This window comes from Trichosurus vulpecula, chromosome 7 (assembly GCF_011100635.1).
Source record: "Trichosurus vulpecula isolate mTriVul1 chromosome 7, mTriVul1.pri, whole genome shotgun sequence".
NCBI classification, from domain to species: Eukaryota; Metazoa; Chordata; class Mammalia; order Diprotodontia; family Phalangeridae; genus Trichosurus; species Trichosurus vulpecula.
In genome coordinates, this window is record NC_050579.1 from 3,729,542 (window position 1) to 3,753,326 (window position 23,785).

At 47.1% G+C, this 23,785-nt stretch overlaps 1 protein-coding gene across 4 annotated transcripts in view; it reads right to left on the bottom strand.

Annotated features, from left to right (window-relative positions):
* Positions 1 to 1,997: 1,997 nt before the first annotated feature.
* AGAP1 (ArfGAP with GTPase domain, ankyrin repeat and PH domain 1) overlaps positions 1,998 to 23,785 on the bottom strand; it is a 676,738-nt gene continuing 654,950 nt past the window's right edge. For 2 of the 4 annotated variants that reach the window (XM_036766640.1, XM_036766638.1), the window contains 2 exons: positions 7,422 to 7,677; positions 1,998 to 4,386 (listed from right to left, as the gene is read on the bottom strand). In XM_036766640.1, coding sequence (XP_036622535.1) covers positions 4,183 to 4,386; positions 7,422 to 7,677 — 460 coding nt within the window. In that variant the 3' untranslated portion in view covers positions 1,998 to 4,182. The remainder of the gene's footprint in view (positions 4,387 to 7,421; positions 7,678 to 23,785) is intronic. The other 2 variants (XM_036766642.1, XM_036766641.1) reach the window with 1 other exon arrangement.

The following is a 23,785-nucleotide window of genomic DNA, read 5'->3' on the forward strand; positions in this document are numbered from 1 at the left end:
TCCTCCTATTTTCAAATTTATTTTTGCATTTGTTCATAACATGCTTGGTGGGGTGGTGTGCACAGAATAGGCAAGATGGGTTCTAGAGAAAGCCAATTAAAAAGGGGCCAAGAGCAAGAATGGAGAGAGAGGTTAAAAGAGTTGGCTTGGTGGATGAGACATTTTTCCTACTATGGAAACAATTAGACCTGTGTTTTCTAATGGCTATGGAGGTAGTACTGCACCATGGGAAGATCATGGGCTTTACAATCCTCTCCAGGACCTGACTTCAAATCCCACTTCTGACACTGCCTATATCACCTCGGGCAAGCCACCTAATATCTCCCAGCCTCAGTTTCCTCAGCTGTAAAGTGAGGCAGTTGAACTAAGTGTCCTCTTGGGTCCCTTCCAACTCTAGATCTGATTGGATGATTCTTTTATCCTCAGCAGACTCCCTTTCATCCTGAATGTTCAGTGGGTCATTCCATCCTTCCTAGATAGGAATCCAGGTTTTCTGATTTTTCCTTCCATACTGCCCAAAGAAATTGGTGAATGACAATGGCAGAGGACCCTTGGAATTTTTTTTGAGTGGGAACCTTTGTAAAGGAAATGCTAACCTTTTTGTCTTTTTTTTTTTTGATCAGACCACCATCCTGAAGGCCCAGAAAAAAAAATCAATTCTCCCTCTCCCCAATATTCCGACCCTTCTCAAATGGAGACAGACTCCCTCTGTGGAATATAATGTAACAAATTACCAAATTACTTATGAGCCAGGAATGAATTTTTTACTGGCCAGAGCTCATTACACTTGCTCTCCCCACCCCCTCCAAGCCCAGGAATCTTTATCAGTGGTCTAGTGGTCTATATTGTCACACCCTTCTGGAATACATAAACGTTGATGTGAACTTACTGGGAGACAGGAGACTAGCTCTGTTCATAGATAGGCTGAAGATTCATTAAGTCACCACTCCACTCATCTTCCCGGGCTGCTCATCTCTGGGAGCATCAGGGCAGGGAGGGAAAGGGTGAGGTGGTGGGGGGAAGCTATGCATCCCAAGATCTGAGATCCTCTCCAATCAAGGGGACCCGGGCATTGAAACAAAGACGGCAAGGTGTGTGTGTCAGATCTCTTAGTAGGGAATCCTGTTTCCAGCAACCTTCTTTTACTTTTCTCTGGACCTGACTAGATCTGTAGTAAACACTCATTCATTTTAGCAACCATTCAGCCTAATGATGAGACTTATTGAAGGGAGGAAGGAAGGTCTGCTTGGAGAAAAAATCCCAGCAATTGCCCTTCTGTGGGGGATGATGGCATCGTTCGGCTATCTTTTTTGTCTCCTGCTTTTTTGGTTGTCCCTTTTGAGTCATTTTTATTAAAACAAAACCCAAAAACCCCAAAATTGTTTTGTGTCATCCACCAGTTCTTACATGGCTCATATTAGCCATGGAAAGAAATGTTTTAAACTTTATCCTTTGCCCCCTACCAACTGCCATCGCTAGGACAGGCCTCTCTCCAACATTCAAATAGGAGGCTGGCCTTTGGGAACAAGGAAGGTGCTTCTATTTTTGCTAACAGCACAAAAGCAGGCTCACAAACAAGACCCCCATTTAGGGTCCCCTTCCCCTCCCCCCCCAAGCTCCTCCTCCTTTCGAAACCTCTTGTTGCCAAAACTTGGGCTCAGGAGAGCGGACTTCCTCCTGGAGCATCAACAACACGTTAAGAGGAGCAGAAGCAGAGGCCATGCACTTCCTGCTCTGGGGAGACAGACTAACTGATGGCTTTCTGTGATGGGAGGCAGGAAAGGGAGAAAGAAAAGAGGGGAAGAAGGCAGGGAGGCAGGGAGCAGACAGAGACCGAGACAAAAACAGGTACACGGGAATGAAATCTGTATCTCAACGCTAAAGGAGAGGCAGGAAATTTGGGTAGCATTCTGAGCATCACACTGGGGACCCTGTCCCTCCTCCCATTCTTAGACACTGACATTCCAGAGAGTTTTAATTCTGAGGGGAAATTGATTTTGAACATTTTGTTCATTTTAGCAAAGGAGGAGAAAAAATTTTAAAAAACCAAACCAAAAACCAAACCTCCCAAGCCATGTGAAACATAGATGACATATGTGAAAAACTTGGTTTTTTGAATTATTTGGCTGGGTGGGGTTGGAAACTGTCTAGAGTTTTCTAATTCAGGCCAGATTTCCCCCTTTAAGGTCCCAGACCCTTCTCTCTCCACCTTGCTACTCCCAAGGGCCTCTTAAGAATGCCTGCTCCTCTACCTCAGGAACAATCCTGGTTGTTTTGCCATGTCTGAAGTTTGGTGGGAGTCAGGAATGGCTCAACGTAGCAATAACCGAATAGCAAAATATCTATCAACAGGGTGGCTAGCGATGAGCGTTCAGGTTCGGACAGGTCTGTCTTGCCCCGAGAACAGCCAGAGAGGGAGTTGAGAAGGGACGCTATTCATGGCCCTCCTTTCCCAAGCATTTGGGTTTCATCAGACAAGCCTACTCTTCCCCTAGGACATAGCCCTTTGTCTCCGTTGGCAAAAGTGTTACATCTAAATTGTTTCCACAGTTTGAAAACCACCCTCCCCTCTCCTTTGCTTTGTAACAAGATTCAGTATCACCTTTTAAAAATAAATAAAATGGGCCACCATCTCATTCCAAAACGTTCTTTAAGAATATACAAAAATAGATGGGAAGTGCCTGCTGCTGGGACCCTTTCTGTGTCAATGACCCGTAACCCTCCCATCCCTTCAAGTTGCCCCATGATGTGTTCACATGTAAGTCAATTTCCAAATCAGTGGAGGTGCCATCCATCTGTACAAAAATCAATGCATCTTTGTGAACTTTTTTTTTATTCAAATAGATTTTACACTCATCTAAAGACACAATACAAAAATCTGTATAACTTAGGCAACACAGCATGAGAAGGACCCCTGAATTTGACACACCCACCTTGGCCAAAGGACAGAAAAAAAAAAAAACCTCCCTCTCTCTCTCTCCCTTTCTCTCTCTCTCTCTCTCTCTCTCTCCTTCTCTCTCTCTCTCTCTCTCTCTCTCTCCCTCTCTCTCTCTCTCTCTCTCTCTCTCTCTCTCTCTCGGCTGGAAAGAAAAAAATCGCTGTGGACTCATTTATTGGGTTGACTAAACGTACTTGAAATGTGATTGTTAGCAGGGTTCACAATTTCCTTTCTGGATTTCATCCTTACTCTTATTTATTTTTTCCCATTTTGTTGTTAACACCAAGGAGACTGCAGTCAAATAATACTCGGCAACTGCTTTTCTCTCTTTGGGCTGAAAAATTAAACAGATCCTAAATTATGACAGTGAATTTAGAAAGGAGGACTCCAAGGGCTCCGAAGAACATGTCTGAGATAATATGATGCTCGGAAGAATATTGCAATCACATCCAGGCAATCACCGATGCGTGCCGAGTAACTACCTTCTCAGCTAATATGCTTTTTTCTCCGTGATGACTAATCATGTCCTATTAAACAGCGGTAATGCTGGAAGAGCTCAACTATACAAGTGTAATGAAGCCAGTATTCTCCCTGGACAGATTAGCTACAACTGATTTGACACACACCATCATAGGGGCTTCAAACCTGACAAACTCTGTGCTTGCTTCTGATTTATGTCGTCAAGCTCCTCGGCAAAGAGAATGAAATCCAGGGGTTCCGTTTGGGAGTGGGGAAAAGTACTGATGTGCTTAACTGGCAGTTAAAGAAAGTTCCCGTTCCTTCTTTCTTCTGCCTCCTCTTCCTCCCTCCCTCCTCCCTCCCTCCCTCTCCCACCCTCTTCCCCATCACTTGCCGAGACAGTCTGCGGACAACCCGGAAAATGGTCGGTCCCATGCCGTGTGTTAAGCGTGATCAAAGGACCAGGGCCACGCTGATTTTTTTTTCTCCCTCTTTCTGTGTTCATCATTAAGATCTTTAAGGAGGATCGTTCATTCTGTGGTCCTCTTTCCTCCTCCTCTTCCACCACTGTTCTCCTCATGGTTGTCCAGATTTCCCATTTTTGGGTGGTGGGTGGGGTAGGATGGATAGGTGGTCGGGGTGGAGGTGCGGTGGTCAGGGAGGAAGGCCGCCATCCCTGGGGAAGGTGGGAGGTGGCCCTCACGACACTCACAGGTTGTAACTTTGAGGAGGAAGGGCGCAAGGAGGGCTGCTGTCTTGGGTGCCGGCAAGGCCGCGCTCACAGCTCAGAGGATGGTGGGCATCCGGCCACCGCTGTTGTTACGGTTGTGGTTTTTCCGGGCCAGGTTGGGAGTAGCCATGAGGGCGAAGCGCTCGTCGGGGCAGCCGTACTGCAGGAGAATGTCAATGCACTCTTGGCTCGGGGCTTGCCTGGCGTACGCCAGCGCCGTGTTTCCATGGGCATCTCGAGCCATGACGTCTACGCCATACTGCAGAGACAAGAAATTCCATTTTAAAGGCTAGGGAGGTGGGCAGGGGGTGGAGGGACTTGTTCCTTCATTCATGAAGCTGAATCAGGGTGGACATTAAAAACCAAACAAACCACATTTTGATAACTGCATTTCTGTACGGCTTCTTTTTAAATTCTCTCTGATTTCATTTTATTTAAAAGCATTACTCTGAGAAAGGTTCCAAGGCTTCACTAGAGGTCTGCTTAAGAGATCCGCCACACATTCGCACATGCGCATGCGCACACACACGTTTCATGCCCCTCCCCCCTCCCCCCCAGCTGGATCTGGAGCTAGAAGGAACCTCAGAGTTGGGCTAATTCAAATTCAATCCCTTCATTTTCCAGATGAAGAAACTCTAGCCGCGAGAGGGTATGTCAATGGCAGGGAGAAAAGCCTTCCAGCGTGCAGGGGATGGGAAAGCTTCAGGGATAAGGGGACTGAAAGCTCTTCCTTAGACTGGAAGCTCCTTGAGGGCAGGGGCCATTTTTGCCTTGCTGTGTATCCCCAGCACTCAGTAGGTACTTAATGAATGCTTGTTTCATTTTGGTCTTCCTATCCCAGGGCTGTTTTAAAGTAAGTTCTTCATTAGGGTTTATGGAATTGAATATGAAATCAAGGGGAAAACATGTCAGGAAATGCCAGAACCCCTAGCCTTCAGGACCTGGACAGTTGGACCACATCCCCACATTCTTTCAATATCTTTATGTATCTGAAAAAAAGACAAAAGCAAATATGATGGATGAGCCAATGACAGCTTCAGGTCAACAATTTCCATTCTGATTTCTGACTTTTCATCTCAACTTAATTTATCCTATTTTTTAAAAATGTGATTTTTCTTGGAGGAGTCTAAGGACCGTTAGAAAACTCCCTGGTCAAATGTAGACTGGCACCTGGAATACTGAAAAGCAAGTGACTTGCCCAAGGCTACACAGCCAGTGTGGGTCAGAGGAGGGACCTGAACCCAGGTCTTTGGAACTCCGCCACTGGTGGTTGGCGTCAGATAGCATGACCTCCAAGATCTCTTTCAGATCTAAATCTATGATCCTTGACAATTAGTCACTTAGCATTTCCCAGACTCAGTTCCCTCATCTGTAAAATGAGAGGTTGGTAGAGATGAGTTCCTAGGCCAATTCTATTCTAACTCGAGGACCTTATGATGGGAGAAGAATCCCCCAACAACAACATCGATGACAGGGGGGCATGTGGCCCCTCCTCGAGGCTCTTCCAGGCTGGCATCACAGGTCACCGTGTACCTCTCTGACTTCCTTTCTCTTGGACTGTGGATATCTGTGGCTTGTCCTCACCTCCCGGAGGCAGAGTGTTACAAGGACAGGAACACACACACATCTCATTCGATCTCTCCATCACCTAACATGGCGGCGCATGCACACTTAATAAAAGTTCATTATGTTGAACGTTATGGAACACCTCCAAGCACAATGAAGAAACGAACTGGGTAATTCTTGCTGGGCATCCCACTGGGTAGAACCAGCCCACCATAGACAGTGCTAGGTGCCTCATGTAAGTGAATGAGCATATCTTTCATCCCATTAGTACTTTTGGCCAATGCATTAAAATGGATTTTACCAAAGCCTTTCCTTAAGTGAACCCAAATCAGAAAGTTAGTAAAGTAGGAGCCTTAGGAAAAAAAAAGTCTTGGGGGCTCAATTGCCACCATTTAAGAATCTGCATTCTAGGAACGAGAAGGGAAAGACCCTTTGATCCTGGAGAAATGAATTTGTTGTTCATGGTTTTTTGTTTTTTGTTTTTTTTGTTTTTTTTTTTTTGTGAGGCAAAAAGGGAGGAAGGAATATTTTTCTTAGAAAGAGAAGAATAGCAAAAAACCAGCCTGCGATTTGGGCAGGATCTTTGACCTGAAGTCAAGCGTAGAAAGATTTAGTCTGAGAAAGATCAAGTTTTCTGAAGACTGTTAGCAAACAGGGCTCCCAGGAAAACAGCTTTGGGATGTTTACCTATGGGATGCCTCAGTGGAGACACTTCTTTCCTTTCAGATTCTCACACACCCACCGCCATTTTAAGGTCAGAGCAATACTTTGATTCCAAACCAACCCTACTCAATCCAACCCAACCCAGTCCACTCCAATAAGCATTTATTAATCATCCACTATTCTAGGCACCAGAGATACAAAGAACAAAAGGAAAAATAGCCTTGACCTCAAGGCCCTTACATTTTACTAGCAGAGAATACAACATATACAGATAACTTATCTGTGTTCATATCAGGCCCCTCCCCATAGTAGAATGTAAGCGACCGGAGGGCACATGCTTTGCTTCTGCCTTTGTAGGCATATGATAGTGTGAATTGGATGAAATGAATGAATTCAGTGTATACACGATAATTGGAAGAGACAGAGAGAGCATGCTGAGAGAAGGAAGGTGGACCTCCTGCAGGAGGTGGTGTGTGAGCCGGAGTCTGGCCCCAGGCACAGGAAAGCCTGGGGATATTTCCCAAACACCACTAACAACAACGTCGCTAGGGAGTGGCTGGATGGAGCAGTGGGTCCTGGGCACATCTCTGACCCCTCTGAGTCTTTGTCCCTCATCAGCAAAACTGGGATGATATTACTTGTGTGATCAATATTAAGAGGTTGCTGTGAAAAAGGTATCCGGTCAATCTTAACATGTCAGAGACTCCACGCCAGGCGGTACGCAGACATTCTCCTGTGGCAGGGTATTAGTATGTAAAGGATGGAGATCATAGGACTGACTGCATATTTCATGCAATTGGAGGTTCAGAGTTGGAAGGAAGGTTAGATCACCTAGTGTAACCCGCTAATTTTACAGATGAGAAAACTGAGGACCACAGAGAGGACGTGACCCTCTCAGAGCCACATAGGTGAAACGTGATAGATCAGTGCATGAAGAAGCAAGGAGAGAGCCTGGAAATGTTTCCCGAGCTGGGAGGACCTTATGTGCTATGGGTTCCCCCCAACCTACAGGAAAAGACCAGCCGAGTGGCTGGATTCCTCCTCCCCCCCAGTCTGGAAACTTACCCAGATCAAGAGCTGTACCAGAACCACATTCCCCTTCCGACAGGCCAGGTGCAGAGCTGTGCGTCCATCGCCCTCCCCACAGGTCTCATTCACTTCTTCCCGTGACCCATGGGCCAGGAGCAGGATGACAGTCCGCAAGTCTTCATCTGCTGTGGCTCTCAGCAGGTGCTGGCCCAGAGAGAGGTCCATACATGGGAGAGGAGCCAGGAAGAGCTTCTGCTCATACTTAGCTCGTATCCACCGCTCCTTTTCTTCCCTGGAAGAGCAGTTGGTAAGATACCAGATTCTGGGTTAGCACACATAAGAAAAGGTTAAGAAAGCTCCCTCCCCCGAACCCCCAAGAGTTTGGAGGGAGGTAAAACATTAAGTATCAGGAGAGATATTTCTTTAGTTTTTATATTAATGAATGAACGAAAAACCATTTGATGCTCAGAAGGTGACCCACACAAGCAGTGTTGGTACTAGCCTGATAAGTTTCATATGTTGTTAAAAACCAAAGCTCTATAAATGTAACGGAGAGTCACAGTTTCTTATACAATCCTCTTTTTCTGTTCTTCTTTGCACATGAAGATAAAAAGCTGGCTTCAGAGCCTGGAAGACTTGGGTTTTGAGTTCCTTCACCTCTCAATGTTCCAGGCAATGCTCCTAAAACTGATGAGGAAGTACCAGGGTGCACTGGGAGAAGGTGTTCCTCACCTGAGAGCTCCCTATACCAGTGAAATCGAGGATCAGGTTTCTATTGTTTGTTGATGTTTATCAAATTCATTTAAAAAAAGGAAAAAGCATTTATTAAGCACCTGCTATATGCCAGTTAGTGTGCTCAGTGCAGGTCATATACAAAAAGAGACACGTACAAAAGAGACAGTCTCTGCCCTCAAGAAGCTCAAACTCTAATAAAGAAACACATTGCTTCCCAGTCCAGATTGCCCATGAAACTCTTCACGCAGAGGAAATTGTTCCCAGTACCCTCCAACTCCATCTGTCCTTCCCAGGGCAACCCGAGAGAGGGTGTGGCCAGGGAAGTCAATTGGTTGGATTGTTCCTTCTTTTAGAAGCTTCTCCCTGTGCCGGGGTGGCCTTGGGGAGGCCTTGGGGAGGCCCTAGCGTGTTTCAGGCAGGCTAAGGCAGGTTCCCTGAATCTGCTACCATTTCCCCAGGATTTGTGGCTGTCCATCTTTGGACCCAAAATGATAGTTCCTGTAAGTGGCAATGATGTTCCAAATCAGGACTGAAGTGTTCTCAATATAAATTCAGGGGAAATCGAGGGCGTCCTATTCATCATTTTATGCCTGCCAAGAACAATCTTATATCAACTTCTCTCCACTCTGTTCAGTGAACATATTAAGCCCTTATGGTATGTAATTCAATCCAATTTGAAACAGGGATACAAAAAAAATCAGTATCTGCCCTCAGGAAGATCGAATTCTACTGGGGAGTGTGTGGGGGGTAATCTAATGTGTACAGATAGGATAACACAGAGCAGTGAAGTCTAGGAGGGTACCCAGAAAAGTCTGGTACCCTAGACCTGAGGAAGGAGGAAGGAGGAGGAGAACAGCGTGGTACACTAGAAAGAGGTTTTAGAGCTAGAGGACCTGGGTTCAAATTTCAACCCTGCCACTTAGTAGCTATGTGATGTTGGGTCTCCGGTCCTCAGTTTCCTCATCTGTAAAGAGAGGGCTGGGTGGCACGGCCTCTACGGCCTTTGAGCAGTTACCTTCTTTAAGTTTCAATTTTTTCATCTGAAGATGGAAAAATGAGTGGGGGAAGGGGACTAGGTGACCTTTAGCATCTTGCCTAGCTTGAAATTGATGATGCTAGCTAGGGTCCTCAGCTCCAAAGTCACATCAACTCTAGGATTCCCTGATTCTGTGTCTCTCTCCTCCATCTTAGGCAGCAGCAAAAAGGCCTCCCACAGGAGGTGAGATCTCCATGATTTGCTAACGACAGAGCAAGATTCCTGAGGGGCAACTTTCTTGGGATTATAGACAACTGCACAGGGAATCCTGGTATGGGGGTGTAGGCTGTAGGGCCTTAAAATGCTGGTGACCTTGCTAAGGAAAAATGTTTGGAGAAGACAATCTGGGCTGAAGCATTCAGAAAAGACCAGAGAGCAGCAAGACTCAGTGCTGGGTGTCCGAGTCCCCTGGGCTAAGCTTTGGAAAAGGGGAAGGGCCATCTGAGCTCGAAATGACCACCCAGAAAATACAGGGATCACAGGTTTACTGCTGGAAGAAACCCTGTACCTTATCTAGCCCACCTATCTCATTTTACAGATTGGGAAAGGGGCTAAGAAAAGGCTGGTGACTTGGTACCAGGTCACCCCCATAGGAAGCGGGAGAGCTGGTCCTCTGCTGTCTCTCTTGGGATAATACACTTTCTATTCCACACTGAGTAATTCTGTTCATTTTGGTTCCTCAAAGGAGGGGGCAGGGAAGAAAGCCTGACTTCAAACAGAAAAGCTCACTCTTCTGAACGGAACTCTACAGTATCACTCTCTAGACAAAGAACGTCAGCATTTTTCAAAGAACAGGGTTGGCCTTTTCAAGTTGCCCTTCAAATTGGAAACCTATAAGAACAGTGTCTAGCAAAGTCCACCACCTCCCTCACCCCCAGCAATTAGGAATTCAACAACTATTTCATGATGATGATGACAAGAAAGAAAAAAAATCCTTATATTTAAAAGACATGGCAGCAACTACTTCTATCGGGAATTGGGATAGCACACTAAATTCTGAGGGCTCTCTGTCCTCACATTTGGGATTTCAGCATGGTTATCAGTGTGTCCAAAGAAGGACCCTAGGAAGAAAACTCATTACCCAGTCCATTTTCTGCCTGGAGTCCCCAAAGAAAGAGACTGTTTACACCTTCCAACCCTGTTGACATTACTCCTGGTAATCTAGTGTCAGGTTAGCCCTAATCTGTTTTTAAATACTTAGGCAAACAAATTCTTCCCCAGTAAATGTGGATTAGTTTTGCATCACTTCCTGGTCCAAGTGGAGTGACCTCAGATTCACCCCTGTGACTCCTTTCATCCCAAGATTTCTAGGACAAGCATTTCCCTGTAGCTGAGCAGGACATCCCTCATTATCCCCCATGCGGATGGACAGCCGAGTCAAAATTCCCGCTGAACAAGAAACACAATGCCAGAGTATAGGAAGACAATGCCTTGATGCGTGTGTGTGTGTGTGTGTGGGGGGGGGGGAGCTGTGTGGGGTTGTGTAGGGGGAGAGGGGTAAAATCAAACCAAGGTCTGCTATTTTTTTAATCATCATTTCAAACACAGTAGCCTGAAAAGCTTCTTAACTAACAGTCTTGTCTGAAACCGGTCCCCAAAGAAGACAATGGCAAAGTTTACACGAAGGATCTTGGAGGAAAAGAGCAAAGGTGAAATTGACCAAGAGCGGAGAAATGAAATTGACATGGGGATGTTTAAAGCCGAGCGCCATTTGTCTTTCTCCGTGGGCACCGTTTCCCTGAACAATTTAATATCCTTCCAGTTGCTTTTTAATAGTCGTTGCAAAATCATCACAAGTGATAAAGCCAGAACTTATCGCAGGGTTATAACGCTCTCTGCAGTGATGGAATTTTCTCTTTCTATTTCCAAGTCCCTTAGCAAGACAGCAATTATAATTACGTAGCACTGCTCTTCTCTTTCCATACATCAACATGTCCACAGTGAACATGAGCTCTTGATGTGTTTTAGATGTGGCCGCTGGTGCTCAGTTCTTCCCTTCCCTTCAATCCACCAACCCACCCAAACACAGAACAGTAATGACCCACCCGCACGGTTAAGTAGGCTGCAGCTTAACTTCCTTTTCTTGACTGGGAACTCTGCTCACTTGGTTGAATGGAAGCCTGGGTTTGAATTCAGGCTCCTCTACTTATTGGATGTGGGTGACCTTGGGCAAAATCGCTTCACCTCCCTCTTTAAAATGAGAGGGATGGACTACATGCCTTCTAAAGCCCCCCAGAGACCAATAACTTCCTTTCATATTTGAGGAAACGGAGGCTCAGAGAGCTATGGTGAAGTAGAGTCAGAGACCCTGTGTCCAAATCCTGCCCCTGACACAGAGTGGGTGTGTGACCATGGAAAGTCACTCGGCTCCCTTGGGCCTCCGTTTCCTCTCCTGTAAAATGAGCAGTCTTTGAGGTCCCTTCTAACTCTAGATCATAAGTGACCCATCTATATGACCTTGGACAAATCGCAACCTCTCTGGGCCTCAGTTCCCCCATTTGGACTAGGTGCTCTCCAGATTCTAGGGTCATAGATTTAGAGCATCTTAGAGACCACTGACTCCAACTACCTCCTTTCACATGAGGAAAGTGAGGCACAGAAAAGGTTAAACAACTTGTCTAAGGTGACATCTACTAAGTGTCTGAGATAGGATTTTAACCCAGTTTTCCTAAGTCCAAGCCCAAGACTCTGCCCAACATTTAATGGTGTCTCTGGGTCTCTCGTCTTAGGTCCACGTCTTTCTAGGGTCTTCATCTGTAAAATGAGGGGGTGGGACTCGGTCAGCTACATCCATGACATTGGGCACATCCCTCATCTCTCTGGGCTTTGGTTCCTCCAGATGAAGAGGTAGGGTCTGGGAAGAGAGGACCCGTAGGGTCTCCAATAGCTTGAGATTTCTGGTCTGAAAGTGCTTTTGGCCAAGGGTGTCTTTCTGAGCAGCATCTTTCCACACCACAAGTTTACAAAGAAGACAGAAAAGAGGCCAAAGGACCCTGTGTGCATCTCCTTTGTCCTTCTTGGCCTGGCAACAATATCCTGCCTATGGCTTTGCGCACAAGCTGTGGCCTCCTTTATGTCCAAGGTAACCACGAGGGGGTGGCTCGGAGGAAATCGAAGCTCTAAATCAACACTTCTCTTTCATTCACCATTCAGCCATGTTTCTGTCATTTTCAGAGGGAGGGGGTGGGAGCAGAGGGTTAAGTAGAACTATGGAGTTTCCAGGAGATGGGAGGTGCCTCTGTCTAAATCAGGAGCCAAGCCAAATACGGGAGGCCCCAGCCTGGGCAAGACTCAGACAAGGGAGTTTCATGCTTCAAGGGCCTTCAGTGCCCTCTCCCTCTATTCACCTTCCTGGGGCCTCAGTTCCTTCATCTGAACTGGATGATGCCTAAAATGGTATATTTCAGTTCAAAAAGTATTATAATGCTGCGATCCGGGGCCTTGGAGCTTTGCTCCAAGGAAGGAGAAGAAATTCCAACCTCCTCGAAATTTTGGTTGTACAAAGCAAAAAACTGGGTAGAAATCACATAATTGGAAACTGAGTCAATTTCTTCCATCCTTCCTTCTCTTTCTTTCCTCTTTTCTTTCCTTCTCCCTCTTTCAGTGGAGCAGAATATCTGTTTTTAAGGATGTTGGACAGATCACAGATTTAGAATACTTCCCACTGCACCACGATGCCTCCCTAAGTTCCTCATTAATAGAAATTGATGCCCAGAGGCATGATGGGCCTTGTCCAGAGTCACCCACTGGTCCACTGTCTGAGGCAGAATTTGAATCCGTGTCTTCTTGACCCCCAAGACCAGCCGCTCTGTCATCATTTGGAAGGGGGTGGCCCCTGGCCGGAGCAGCTTGTTTCTGGATCGTGGCGGCCCCTGATGAACGCACATTCGGGATAGGATCTCTCTTTTTTCACCAGAATGTCTAGTCTATCCCCTCCCTTCCCAAACACTCACCAACAGTGTTCACAGAGATTTCTGGCCTGAAGACATTCCTCTAGTATGGCCTCCATTAACTTATAATAATTAATAATAATAATAATGGTGATAAAGATGATGATGATGATGATGACAGCACACATCTATACAGCATTTACTATGTGCCAGGCAATATGCTCACCACTTTACCTTTATTATGTCATTTGATCTCTAAAACAACGCTGCGATTATCTCTATTCACAAGTAAGGAAACTAAGGTAGACAGAGGTTAAGTGACTTGTCCAGGGTCACACAGCTACTAAGTATCAAAGGCAGGATTTGAATTCAGGTCTTTCTCACGCCAGGTCCAGGGCTCTATCCACTGCCCTGGCTTCTAACCTTGTCCTTTCAACTTCTATGTGGATGGCTAATACCAAAGACAAAAGTTTCTCTCTCTCTCTCTCTCTCTCTCTCTCTCTCTCTCTCTCTCTCTCTCTCTCTCTCTTTTGGCTAAATCTGTTTACCCTAGAAATCGTGCCTCAGACATAAATACTATAATTGTTGCCCCGATGGCCCAATTTGACTTCAGGGATCCCCAGCTTGTCTTGGTTGAGCCTTCCATGTTCCCAGAGGAAGGCCAGCCCAAGAGCAGAGTTGTCAGCAGTAGATCACCTCCCCTCGTTCCAATCCCCTGAAGGACCACTGCTCACATCCCCCGTTAGCTAATGAGCTAAAAAATGAATTATTGGAGCGGTCAGCGAGGAGCAGAAAGAGGAGGCTCAGTGCTTCATTTCAGCCCTGTGCTGACATACCTTTAAATAAATCAGCTGAATAAGAGGCAGCGGAAATGAGAGTGAGTGCCACTAATCAGGGGGAAGATGCAGAGCCGTTCCCTAAAAATCAAAGGCCAAGGCACAACTGAAGGAGCGCTGCTAAATATTTTGTCTCTTCTTTGCAAATAACATCCCACTCAGAGTCAACATCTTCTTTTGTTCCAGGGAAAAGGCCCTCAAGACTGAGCTTATGGGACAGCAGTATGTTTACTGGGATGGCCAAATGCATCAATAGGTTGGTTTTTTTTTTTTTCTGGCAGCTGGAGGATGGGTGAAAACCCCATGGATAAAGCACACATAATTTGGTGTGGGAGTTGGGTGGTGGGAGCTTCTGGAATGTCTGATCCAAGAGTCTTGGGTTCTAGGCTTTCTGCAATGCTTGACCTTGCTGCTAATGTCATCCTCTGTACCCACGTTCCCAACAAAAAAAAAAGATGAGCCCCACTGAAATTTTTTATTCAAAACTAGTAGGTTTAGTGCCTGCCAAGATGGAATCAGGGCAAGCTAGTGGCTCAAAAGTGAATAATCCTCGGCTAAAAGAGATGAACAATAAACTTGATGAGGTGTTATTTTCAGTTAATGTAAGCATTTATTTCTCCCAGCCAATGACAAGGAGAATAAGAGGAACGGTTATTATTGATAATCACTGATGAGAAAACCTGAGGTCTGGTGGAGAGCTCGGAGGATATTGTCACATGGGACTCAGATCCCAGGAGGATGAAGGCCCTGACAGAGGGGAGAGGAAGCAGGATTTCAGAGCGTTCTTATTTTGTGCTAGACCTCTAGACCTCTGTAACAGAAGCAGCTTCAGAACCACTTTGGGCTCCAAACTCCCTGACCTATGACCACCCTCGTGCTGAGGGCTAAAATACTCAAGATGGGAACTCAATCAACCAGTAAGCATTTCTTAAGCAGCCCCAGTGGTATAAATGGGATACAAAGGCAAAAAGGAAACAATCCTTGCCCTCAGGAACCTCAAGAGTCTAGTGCGAGCTAAAACATGTTCACAGATAAGTAAAGAGAGCATGGATGCAAAATAAAGGGTAATAATGGGGATGTTAAAAACTGGGGAAATTAGGAAAGGTATTCCAAGCATGAGGGACTGTATGGGCAAATACAGGGAGGTGGGAAATGGAACATCATGTATAAAGAATAAGATGGAGGCCAGTTTGGCTGGAGTGTTGAATGTGTGATGGGGAGTTAGAGGGAACTAACATGGTCAGTCCTAGGCTCTAATAAATGCCCCCATTTTCAAAAGAGGGTAAAGGGCCAGTTTTGGAATCTAGAGAAAGAATTTTTTCCTCTTTTTTGACAGCTTTGCCAGATTGGATTAAGTTTTTGGAATCCACAGATGGATTCTGCCCCCTCCTCTCTCCTGCCCTTTTTGGAAAGGTTTAGCTGATTGTTAGACTCAAGTCATCCTCATCCGGAAGAAAGGGCTTTGTAGTAAGCAAGACAAGACATAGACATGAGCTGTCCTCAGGATCCTCATTCAGATTTCATTAAATCACCGGCCAGTGCCCATCAGGGTGTCTCTGTGGATGAGCCATGATGAACTCAGAGCTGCAGGACTCAGGCGGGAAGACCAGCTTTGTCCCTTAAGTACCTATTGGACAAGACACGGAGCTCTCTGGGCCCCATAAAGGGATTGGATCAGCTGATCTCCCAGGTCCTTCCCGGAAGCTAAGAATCATGATTCTAATAAGAGACGCGGGTCCCCCTCCCCTGGCCTGATCCATTCTCCATCAGGAGTCTTCTCTCCTGTACACAACTCCACCTCCCTTAAATCCGATTCACACGGCAAGTCAAGACGCCATCGGCGACATCACTGATCCTCTTGATAAAATGAAGGCAGAACGACAACTGTCCATATGGGAAGACCGGTAGAAACCCAAACTCAGAGGCAACAGGACGATTTACACAATGATTATGGTAACAAATGGAAACAGCTCTTCTCAAAAGTAGCTGAACCCAGATTTGCTGCAACATCCCTTTTTCTTTTTGGTAGAGAGGTGGGGGCCTATGTGGGCCACATGTGGCATGCACCATCAGATGTTGTAGTTCCTGTTGGTTTTATTTAACTGTTTTCTTTTGAGACAAGGTGGTGTCACATGGTGGAAGTGGGGCATACGATGAGATCAAGTTTGAAAAAACCACTTTGTTTAGCCTTGTGAAATTTTCCTCAGTGTCAGCCAAATGTTTTATTGTTTGGAATACAGCTTTTGTCATTTTTCATATTCACTATTTCTTCCCTCTGAGCTCTGTGTCAGTTTGATAAGCAGCCTCCTAAGAGTTCATCTAAGTCATTGATAAAAATACTGGACAGGATAATCCCAAGGACAGAGTCCTCCACTGCTCCATGAGAAACTTCCCTCCAGGATGGCAGAGCACCATTAATCACTGCTCCACACTCTTTGGGTTTGCCTGCTCAACTAGCTATAAATCCTTCCGACTCTGTCATCTCGCCCACATTTCAATGTCTTGTCCCCAAAGATATGGGAGTCTTTGCCACACGCTTTGCTAAAATCAAGATACAGTATGTCTCCCGGATTCCTCTGACCTAACAAACCAGTAACTCTTAAAAAAAAGAAATTAATTTAGCTGGCACTCTTTCTGCTAAGTGAACCCATACTGGTTCCTGGTGAGTGACATTTTTTTTTTCCCGCTAAGAGCTTACAAATTATGTGCTTTAAAAATTCCCATTCTAGAATTTTAATGGTGGTCAATGCAAAATATATCATGCTTATTCAGTCAACTCTAGGGGTTCCTTATTGCTTCTAGGATCAAATCTCAAATCTTCTGTTTGGCTTTTCAAGCCTCATAGCCTGGCCCCTCTCTCCTTTTCCATTCTTCTCGCGCCTGATCGCCCTCTCTACACTCTTTGGACTAGGGACACTGGCCCCTTTTTGTTTCCTGCCCATTTCCCGACTCAGGCCATTTTTATTGGTTGTCCCTCAGGGCTTCCCTCAAGCACCAGCTAAAATTCCGTCTTCTGACATAAGTCCCTTCCGGTCCTTCTTCATGTTGCGCCTTCTCATCGAGGTCACCTCCACTTCATGCTGTGTATGTCTTATCTGTACTGAGCCACTGGCACGTCGTCTCCCCCATTGGCTTGAGAGCGGAGCTTGTTTCCGCCTTTCTTTGTTTCATCCCCTGTGCCTGGCACCTAGTGGGAGCTTGACTTCATCTTCTCTATTAGGTCTGTTTCATCTCAATCGATCGAAGAGCTTTTATGAAGTGCCTACTATGTGCTAGGCACTGACCAAAGCAGACCCTTGCACTGCTCAGTCCCACCGAGGAGGAGCGCCTTTTCATCTTCTTGGATTAAAGTTTTGAGCTCGCTTTCCACAGTAATAGTGACTATTTTCTAATCACCTGCTTGGAGCAACGGAGGCAGGTAACCAGGGAAGGAGGAGGAGTGGAAGGGACTTCATAAAACTGAGAGGGTTTTCACCAATCTTCCCCACTGTAACATGCACACCAGGGCTCTGGGGTCTGCAGAGAGCACTCCCACTACTATCTCACTACTTCACAATAACTGCTAAGTTCTTGTTAACCCCATTTACAGATGAGCAAACAGAGACTCAGTCAGAAAACACCTCAGCAGCCTCCGAGTCCAACTTCCTCATTTTATTTTATTCTTAGTATTTTTCCAACCTCCTCATTTAACCAAGGAGCCTGAGGGAAGTTGAGTGACTTGCCTAAGGTTACAGAGGTTATATCAAGGACAGAATTTGAACACAGGTCTCTAAGATCCCAAGCCTAGTGCTTTAGGTGCTGGGGATACAATGGACATTCCTTTGTCCTGGCTTGGAAAAAAAGTGTGATTCTTTCCCTTCGCCCCAGGTTAGTTTTCTGTCTTTTCATGCAGTGGCCAGGATACGTGAAAAGTCTGTGGCAAGTGGAGGGATCCTGGTAAGAGCCCAGGAATAACCTGACGCGGGGCTTCCGTCTAAACGCTTGCTAAGGGCTCTGCTTCCCAGAAAATTACAAGGAACTAAAAATCAGTCTTCAAGTTGGGGCCATCAGACTCTTGGTTAGGTAGAACAATTTGGCTTTGGGGCCCCTTATAAAGAGGCAATGGGGTCAGAGACACATCTAGAGTCAAGAACCTGAAGCTGCGACCTTGGTCAAGTCTTTTCCTCATCTGTAAAATGAAGGCACTGGACAAGAAGACCTCTGGGGTCCCTTCTAGCTCCAGGGCTGTGATTCCATTATCCTACTCGCTGGGTAACCCCGAGGGAACGAGTCACTTCATCTTTGTATGTTTCTTCTATAGAAGAAGAGAAATAGATGTGATGGCCCCCGAGGTCTGCTCTAAATCTAGGACCCAGAGAGCATACCGCTTTATGATACTCGTACACTCAGACATTTAGCATGTAGCTAACAGGGCAACCATATCATTCACAATGAGATTAGAGTTGGTGGATCTTATGTGGAGAGTCCTGGACTTAAGAGTCTAAAGATCTGGGTTCAAATCCCTCCTTTTGTCTCTTACTAGAAAATGACAGGGTTGGGTAAGGCGACCACTAAGCTTCCTTTACTTCCGCCTCTAAGCCTACAATCTTAAGTTGCTTCCCTGCCGGAGCTCAGTTTCCTCCTCTGCAGAATGGGGGTGGGGTGGGGGGTTGGCTCAATGACCTCTGAGGGCTTTCCAGATCTGTATCCGTGTTCTCCCCTTGGGTCCCTTTCATGCAGCTGGGACTACGGAAGTGTCATTTGGCCATGCCAACCTCACCTTTTGACCTTCCAACCCACCAGGCTTTCAGTCCACATCCGGGCCTGAACCCCCTCCCATGACATTGTCACATTTTACTGCCTTGGGCATTCAAGAGGGTCACTCTCCCAAGAAACAACAAACACATTCCCCCCCCCCCCCCCCCCACTAGCTGGGGTCCCTCTTGGCTCGGGAGCTGTGTCACCGTTTACAGCAGACTTTTAAAATGTGTTAGGGCCCAAGAAGCACCGGAGCAGAGCAGGCTATTTCAGGGCCCAGGGTGGGTAGGTGGGGCTGGAAATGGCCAAAGAGTCCCCATTTTTTAATTGTGACAGGAAAGGCACGGGAAAGGCAGAGGGAGAAAGGGGCAGAAGAAAGGGGCTAGCAGCAAGGAATGTCCAGAGTGTCTTCCTGCCTCCAGCAGAACAGGAACTGGGAGGAGAGGTATGGGAGAGGAGCCTGGAACAATATGCTGAGAAAACAGAGGGGGCTTCCTCTCTCTGCAGGAGAAGGCCCTGCTCTATTGCCGAGGGAGGGCTTAGCAGTCGAGTGCTCTCACATGCATGCCTTCTCTCCTAGGCCTCGTTGCTAAGGGGCCAGGCCCACTAGGGCTAGTGCCTGACAAACAACAGGCTGAGCATGGCAAACAATGACCATGGATATTTATTCCCTAATTACGCAGAGCTTCTCCCAAGGAATGGGTCACTGTAAATCCCACATGCCGGCTAAAGGAGGCAGGAGACAAGGATTTATAGTTACGGGGCAAAGAAGAAATAAATAGCGCCCTGGCTGTTGATCAATACCATGAGTGTTGGCCCAACCTGTGGGATGCTTTATGGGCATTGAAGAAGGGAGAAAGGAGAGAAATTAATTAAATAAAGCTGCCCTATTAGGCTTATTACTTCTCCCAAGTCCTAGCGAGGAGGTGCGCCAAGCAGCTGGCATGGGGTGGGCTGGATCCGGCGTCCACATGGGGTGGGAAGACAGCGCACTCAACGTGGCCCCAGCAACAAGTTCTATGTGTTCAGGTGCTTCCAGCGTTCACAAGCTTCTAAGTGGGGGTTTTCTTTTCATTACTACTTTCTGCAAACAGCCTGGGTCTCTGGCTCCCCAGAAGTTATTTGGACAAGGAGGGGCTCAGTGACTGTGTGACTGGCCGCTTTGTTTCGTTCCAAGGCTTTCATTAGAGCTTAGGCCGGAATGCAGGATGGCTGTTTTCTGGGGTCCTTCCTGGCTACTGGACTCCCAGCCCCGAGTGCTGAGCGGAGGGGGCCGCCTGGCTCAAAGTGCATCAAGGGCCTGGCTGAGGGAGGATACTGCATGATGACGGTTATAGGCATGAGAAGCCTGGCATTCCCAGGGTCCTTCTGGTATAAGCCAGCGTGGTCCGGGAGAACACCACCAGGGGGAAATGCTCACAGCTGGCAGAGTCACCAGGATGAGTCTGGAGTCCTGCGTTCGAGCCTTGGCTGTGCTTGCTTGCTCTGGGACCCAGGGCGAGTCACTCACCCCTCTGAGCCTCAGTTTACCTGTTGGTTATGGTTGATATTCCTTGAACGACTTGCTTCATGAGTCTATTGTGAAAAAAGGAGATTGTCATAGCTCTTGTCCTAAATGTCCCGGAGTCCTCAGGGAGGATGAGGAAGAAATTCAGAAGAAAAGCTGAATCACCAAATGCTGAAACATCAGAACTCGACTCAATGTAATTCGTCAAGTGTTTATGAAGCCCTGACTATGCCCAAGGCACTTAGCCAGGTAGGGGGGTGGGGGTGGGTACAGAGCTGAAAAGGTCCAATGAAAGGAAACCAAGTGTCCATGGATAAGAGACACAAAATGAATACAGAGCAAATGCGCTACCTTCCTCTGGGCTGATCATAAGACTTGTTTTCTTGAAATTCAGGGCTGGGGTGGGTGAAGAGGCCCCATGTAGAAAGTGGTCCTTGAAGGGAACCAGGGATTCTATGAGATACAGGGGACAAAGGAGTGCATCCCAGGCAGGGGGCACAGCCTAGGCAAAGGCATGAAGAAAGGAGATGTAACAGAGTCACTGAGGCTTCCCAAGTAGGCTAGTTTGGCAGGAACATAAAGGAGGGCATTGATGAATTCTCATTTCTGGTTCAGCTCTCAGTGGTACCCGACCAAAATGCACCTTCAGAATGTCAGTGTCTCAAGGAGCCCTTTCATTTGGACAAATAAATCCACAAGACCCATGACATGTCCAGGGAACCAAATACTTATTTGTTACTAATCAGCCAGAATTAAGCATAGCACGCACAGTGGGAAGAAGACTGGACTTGGGAGCAGAGGTTCCGGGTGCGAATTCCAGCTCCATTAGGTATCCACTGTAGATCGCTGGCTAAGTCACCCTGCCCTTCTGGCCTCAGTTTCCTCATCTGTGAAAGGAGAAGCCCTTCCAGCTCTCCTTGAATTTCTTGACACAATGCCCACATTTTGCATTCAGATGGGCTGCTAATCACTCCTGTGGTGGTCCCTGCCTCTGGGGAGCTTGTGTTCAAAGGCAAGGCCAGCAGCGACTAAATAACATAATAACAATGACCCCCGCTAACTTGAAGGTCGATGAAGTGCTTTGTTCGTGGAGATGCTTTGAAGCTGGCGCTTCCACTGTTCGTCCCATTCCCGAGGCTCACAGTCCCTTGGGGCCATTGGCATCAGTTGGCACACAAGCCCAGGTTTCCAGGCTCCCTGCCCAGTGACTCGTCTGTGTATTTCACCACTGAAAAATGCTTAAAAGACACAGCGAAGCTCTTATGAGGTGTTTACATTAAGGCACAGGGATAGGGGCTGGGCCTATGATTTCACCATCAGAGGGAACTCCCAGATGGGCAACCTCTTTCCACCAGTGCAGGCTGGTCTCTTTTCTCTAGTCTTACAGTTGCTCAGGACCCAAGGAGTCATGGGACTTGTTCCGGGCCACACAACCAGGACGTGTTGGGGGCAAGAATTGACCCCCAGTCTTCCTGGCTGGCAACCCGTCCACCACACCATGTTGCTTCTCTCTCTGTTATATTTGAGTAAAATTCCATCACAATTGATCCTACAGCAAGCAGAATTCCATGATAGCAAATGCTATCACAGAGAAGGGCTTAAGGTTACCAAGCTTCTTCCTGCATAGCAGCAGACCTCCAAAAGCCACAGGCTTCCCCTCTCGTGTAAAAGTCTGAAGATCGTAGACCTTGAGCTGAGGGGGATCATTGAGAGGCAACCGGTAGTGAGTAGAGTCCTGGACAAAGCCAGGAAATCCTGGGCTCAAATGCTATCTATGACTCAGGCTGGCTGCATGACCTTGGACGAGTGTTGTCCAATGGAAGTGCTCCATTTCCCCTTGGAAAGGGGAGGGAACTGGACCTGATGACCCCGACCATCCCTTGGAGCTCTGGATCTAAAAGCAGTGAGCAGCTGAGACGGGAGCTGAGCTCGAGCCCGCTGGCCCCAATCCAGAGTTCTTCCCTAGTTCTCTCTCCAGTACCTGATCTGGTCAGGTGAGCCACGGCACATTCAGAGAGAAGAGAGTTGCTGCTGAGAAGCAATTATTAACCCTGGCGCAATGCTATGTGCTACACGTAGAAAGACAAAACCAAACGTGGTCCCTGGTCTCAAGAAGATTACAATATCTTGGGGGAAATACCACCAACACAGATAAATTAATGTACTCTATAAGCAAAATAATCATCTGTGGATAGCTATGCACCCAGACTTGTGGTAGGTCCCTGAAATATAAATATAAAGGGGCCAGCCCCAGCTCACAGCAACCTTACAGACTACTGGGAGCAGGGAGAATCTAGCTAATTAAATAGAGGACAGACACAAAATAGATATGGGGTGATGGCGGGAGGGGAGCTGGGGTACGAATAACAATCAGGAAAAGTCACTTCATTCGGGGTGTGGGGTGGGAATTGTTAACAACAGGGAGAACCATCGAAGGCCCTTGTACAAAAGAGGTGCGATGAGGAAGCAGGGCATCCCGGGCATGGGAGATACAGCTTATGCAAAGAAATGGAGGTAGGAAATCTCTAGATATCCTATCTCTAGAAAGGAAGGGCTCAGTCAGAACTAAGGACTGTACGGACAGTAGGGCTGTTAGGAATCCCCCAGGCTCAAAAAGACCAGCTGGACACAGGGAAGTTGAGTCCAGGGAAGGGGAGGAGAGCTTGGTTTGGGTGGGTGGGTGTGGGGCAAGGATGAGAGGCTGGTGGGGCTGGGAAGAACTGAGAGACGGGTGCGGGGACACATTCTTAAGAACTCTCCTCCTTTTTCAGCTGCAGGTGTAGGGACCCCCAGAGCAGAGACCCTGCCGGCAGATGCTCTGGGTTGTCTGTGTCCTTTTCGGGCAGGGCTCAGAGGACACAGATATGGCTGATAGCTTTTGAATGTCAAAGGGACTTTCAGGCTAGTAGCCCGGGAAATTGACCAATACAGTGTCTAAGACCAAAGTCATTCTGTTCCTTTGTAGCCATAATGGCTTTTGTTTTCTTTGAATGGCTCAGCTTGCCTCATTGAGCCTCTGGACACTGGGGCTTGCTCTTCCGGGGCAGGACCAGAACTTCCTGTGTGATGAGTCATGGGGCTGGCTGAGGGGAGGTGTTAGCTCCAGAACCTGGTCTACCCTAGGGGGAGGAGCCAACTCAGGAACCAATCGGCCCTGGTCATTTGGGCGGAGCTTGATGATGTCAAAAACCCTATAAGAGGGGAGAGGACAGCTTGAAGATTCTTCTCTCTTCCTTTTCCGGTTGGAGCCAGCGACAGTTACAACGACAGTTACAGAGGCAGTTACGACAGTTACGTCAGTTACAGCCACAGCGACAGACACAGCTGAAGCAGGAGCTGCCAGTAGCAGAGCTAACCTACGGGAGAAAGCTGAACAAAGACTTCAGGCCATTACAGCGACAGTTACAGCGACAGTTGGAGCCAGAGGCAGTTACAGAGGCAGTTACGACAGTTACGTCAGTTTCAGCCACAGACACAGCTGAGGCAGGAGCTGCCAGTAGCAGAGCTGATCTACGGGAGGAAGCTGAACAAAGACTTCAGTCCAGTGGGTAATCTTATTACCATAAAAGGGGGAAACATGATTTTGCTTTACGCAATCATGCTTCTCTGTAGCCTCCTGGTTACTCTTGCAAGGCGTACTTATTGGGCCTGGAAGATTA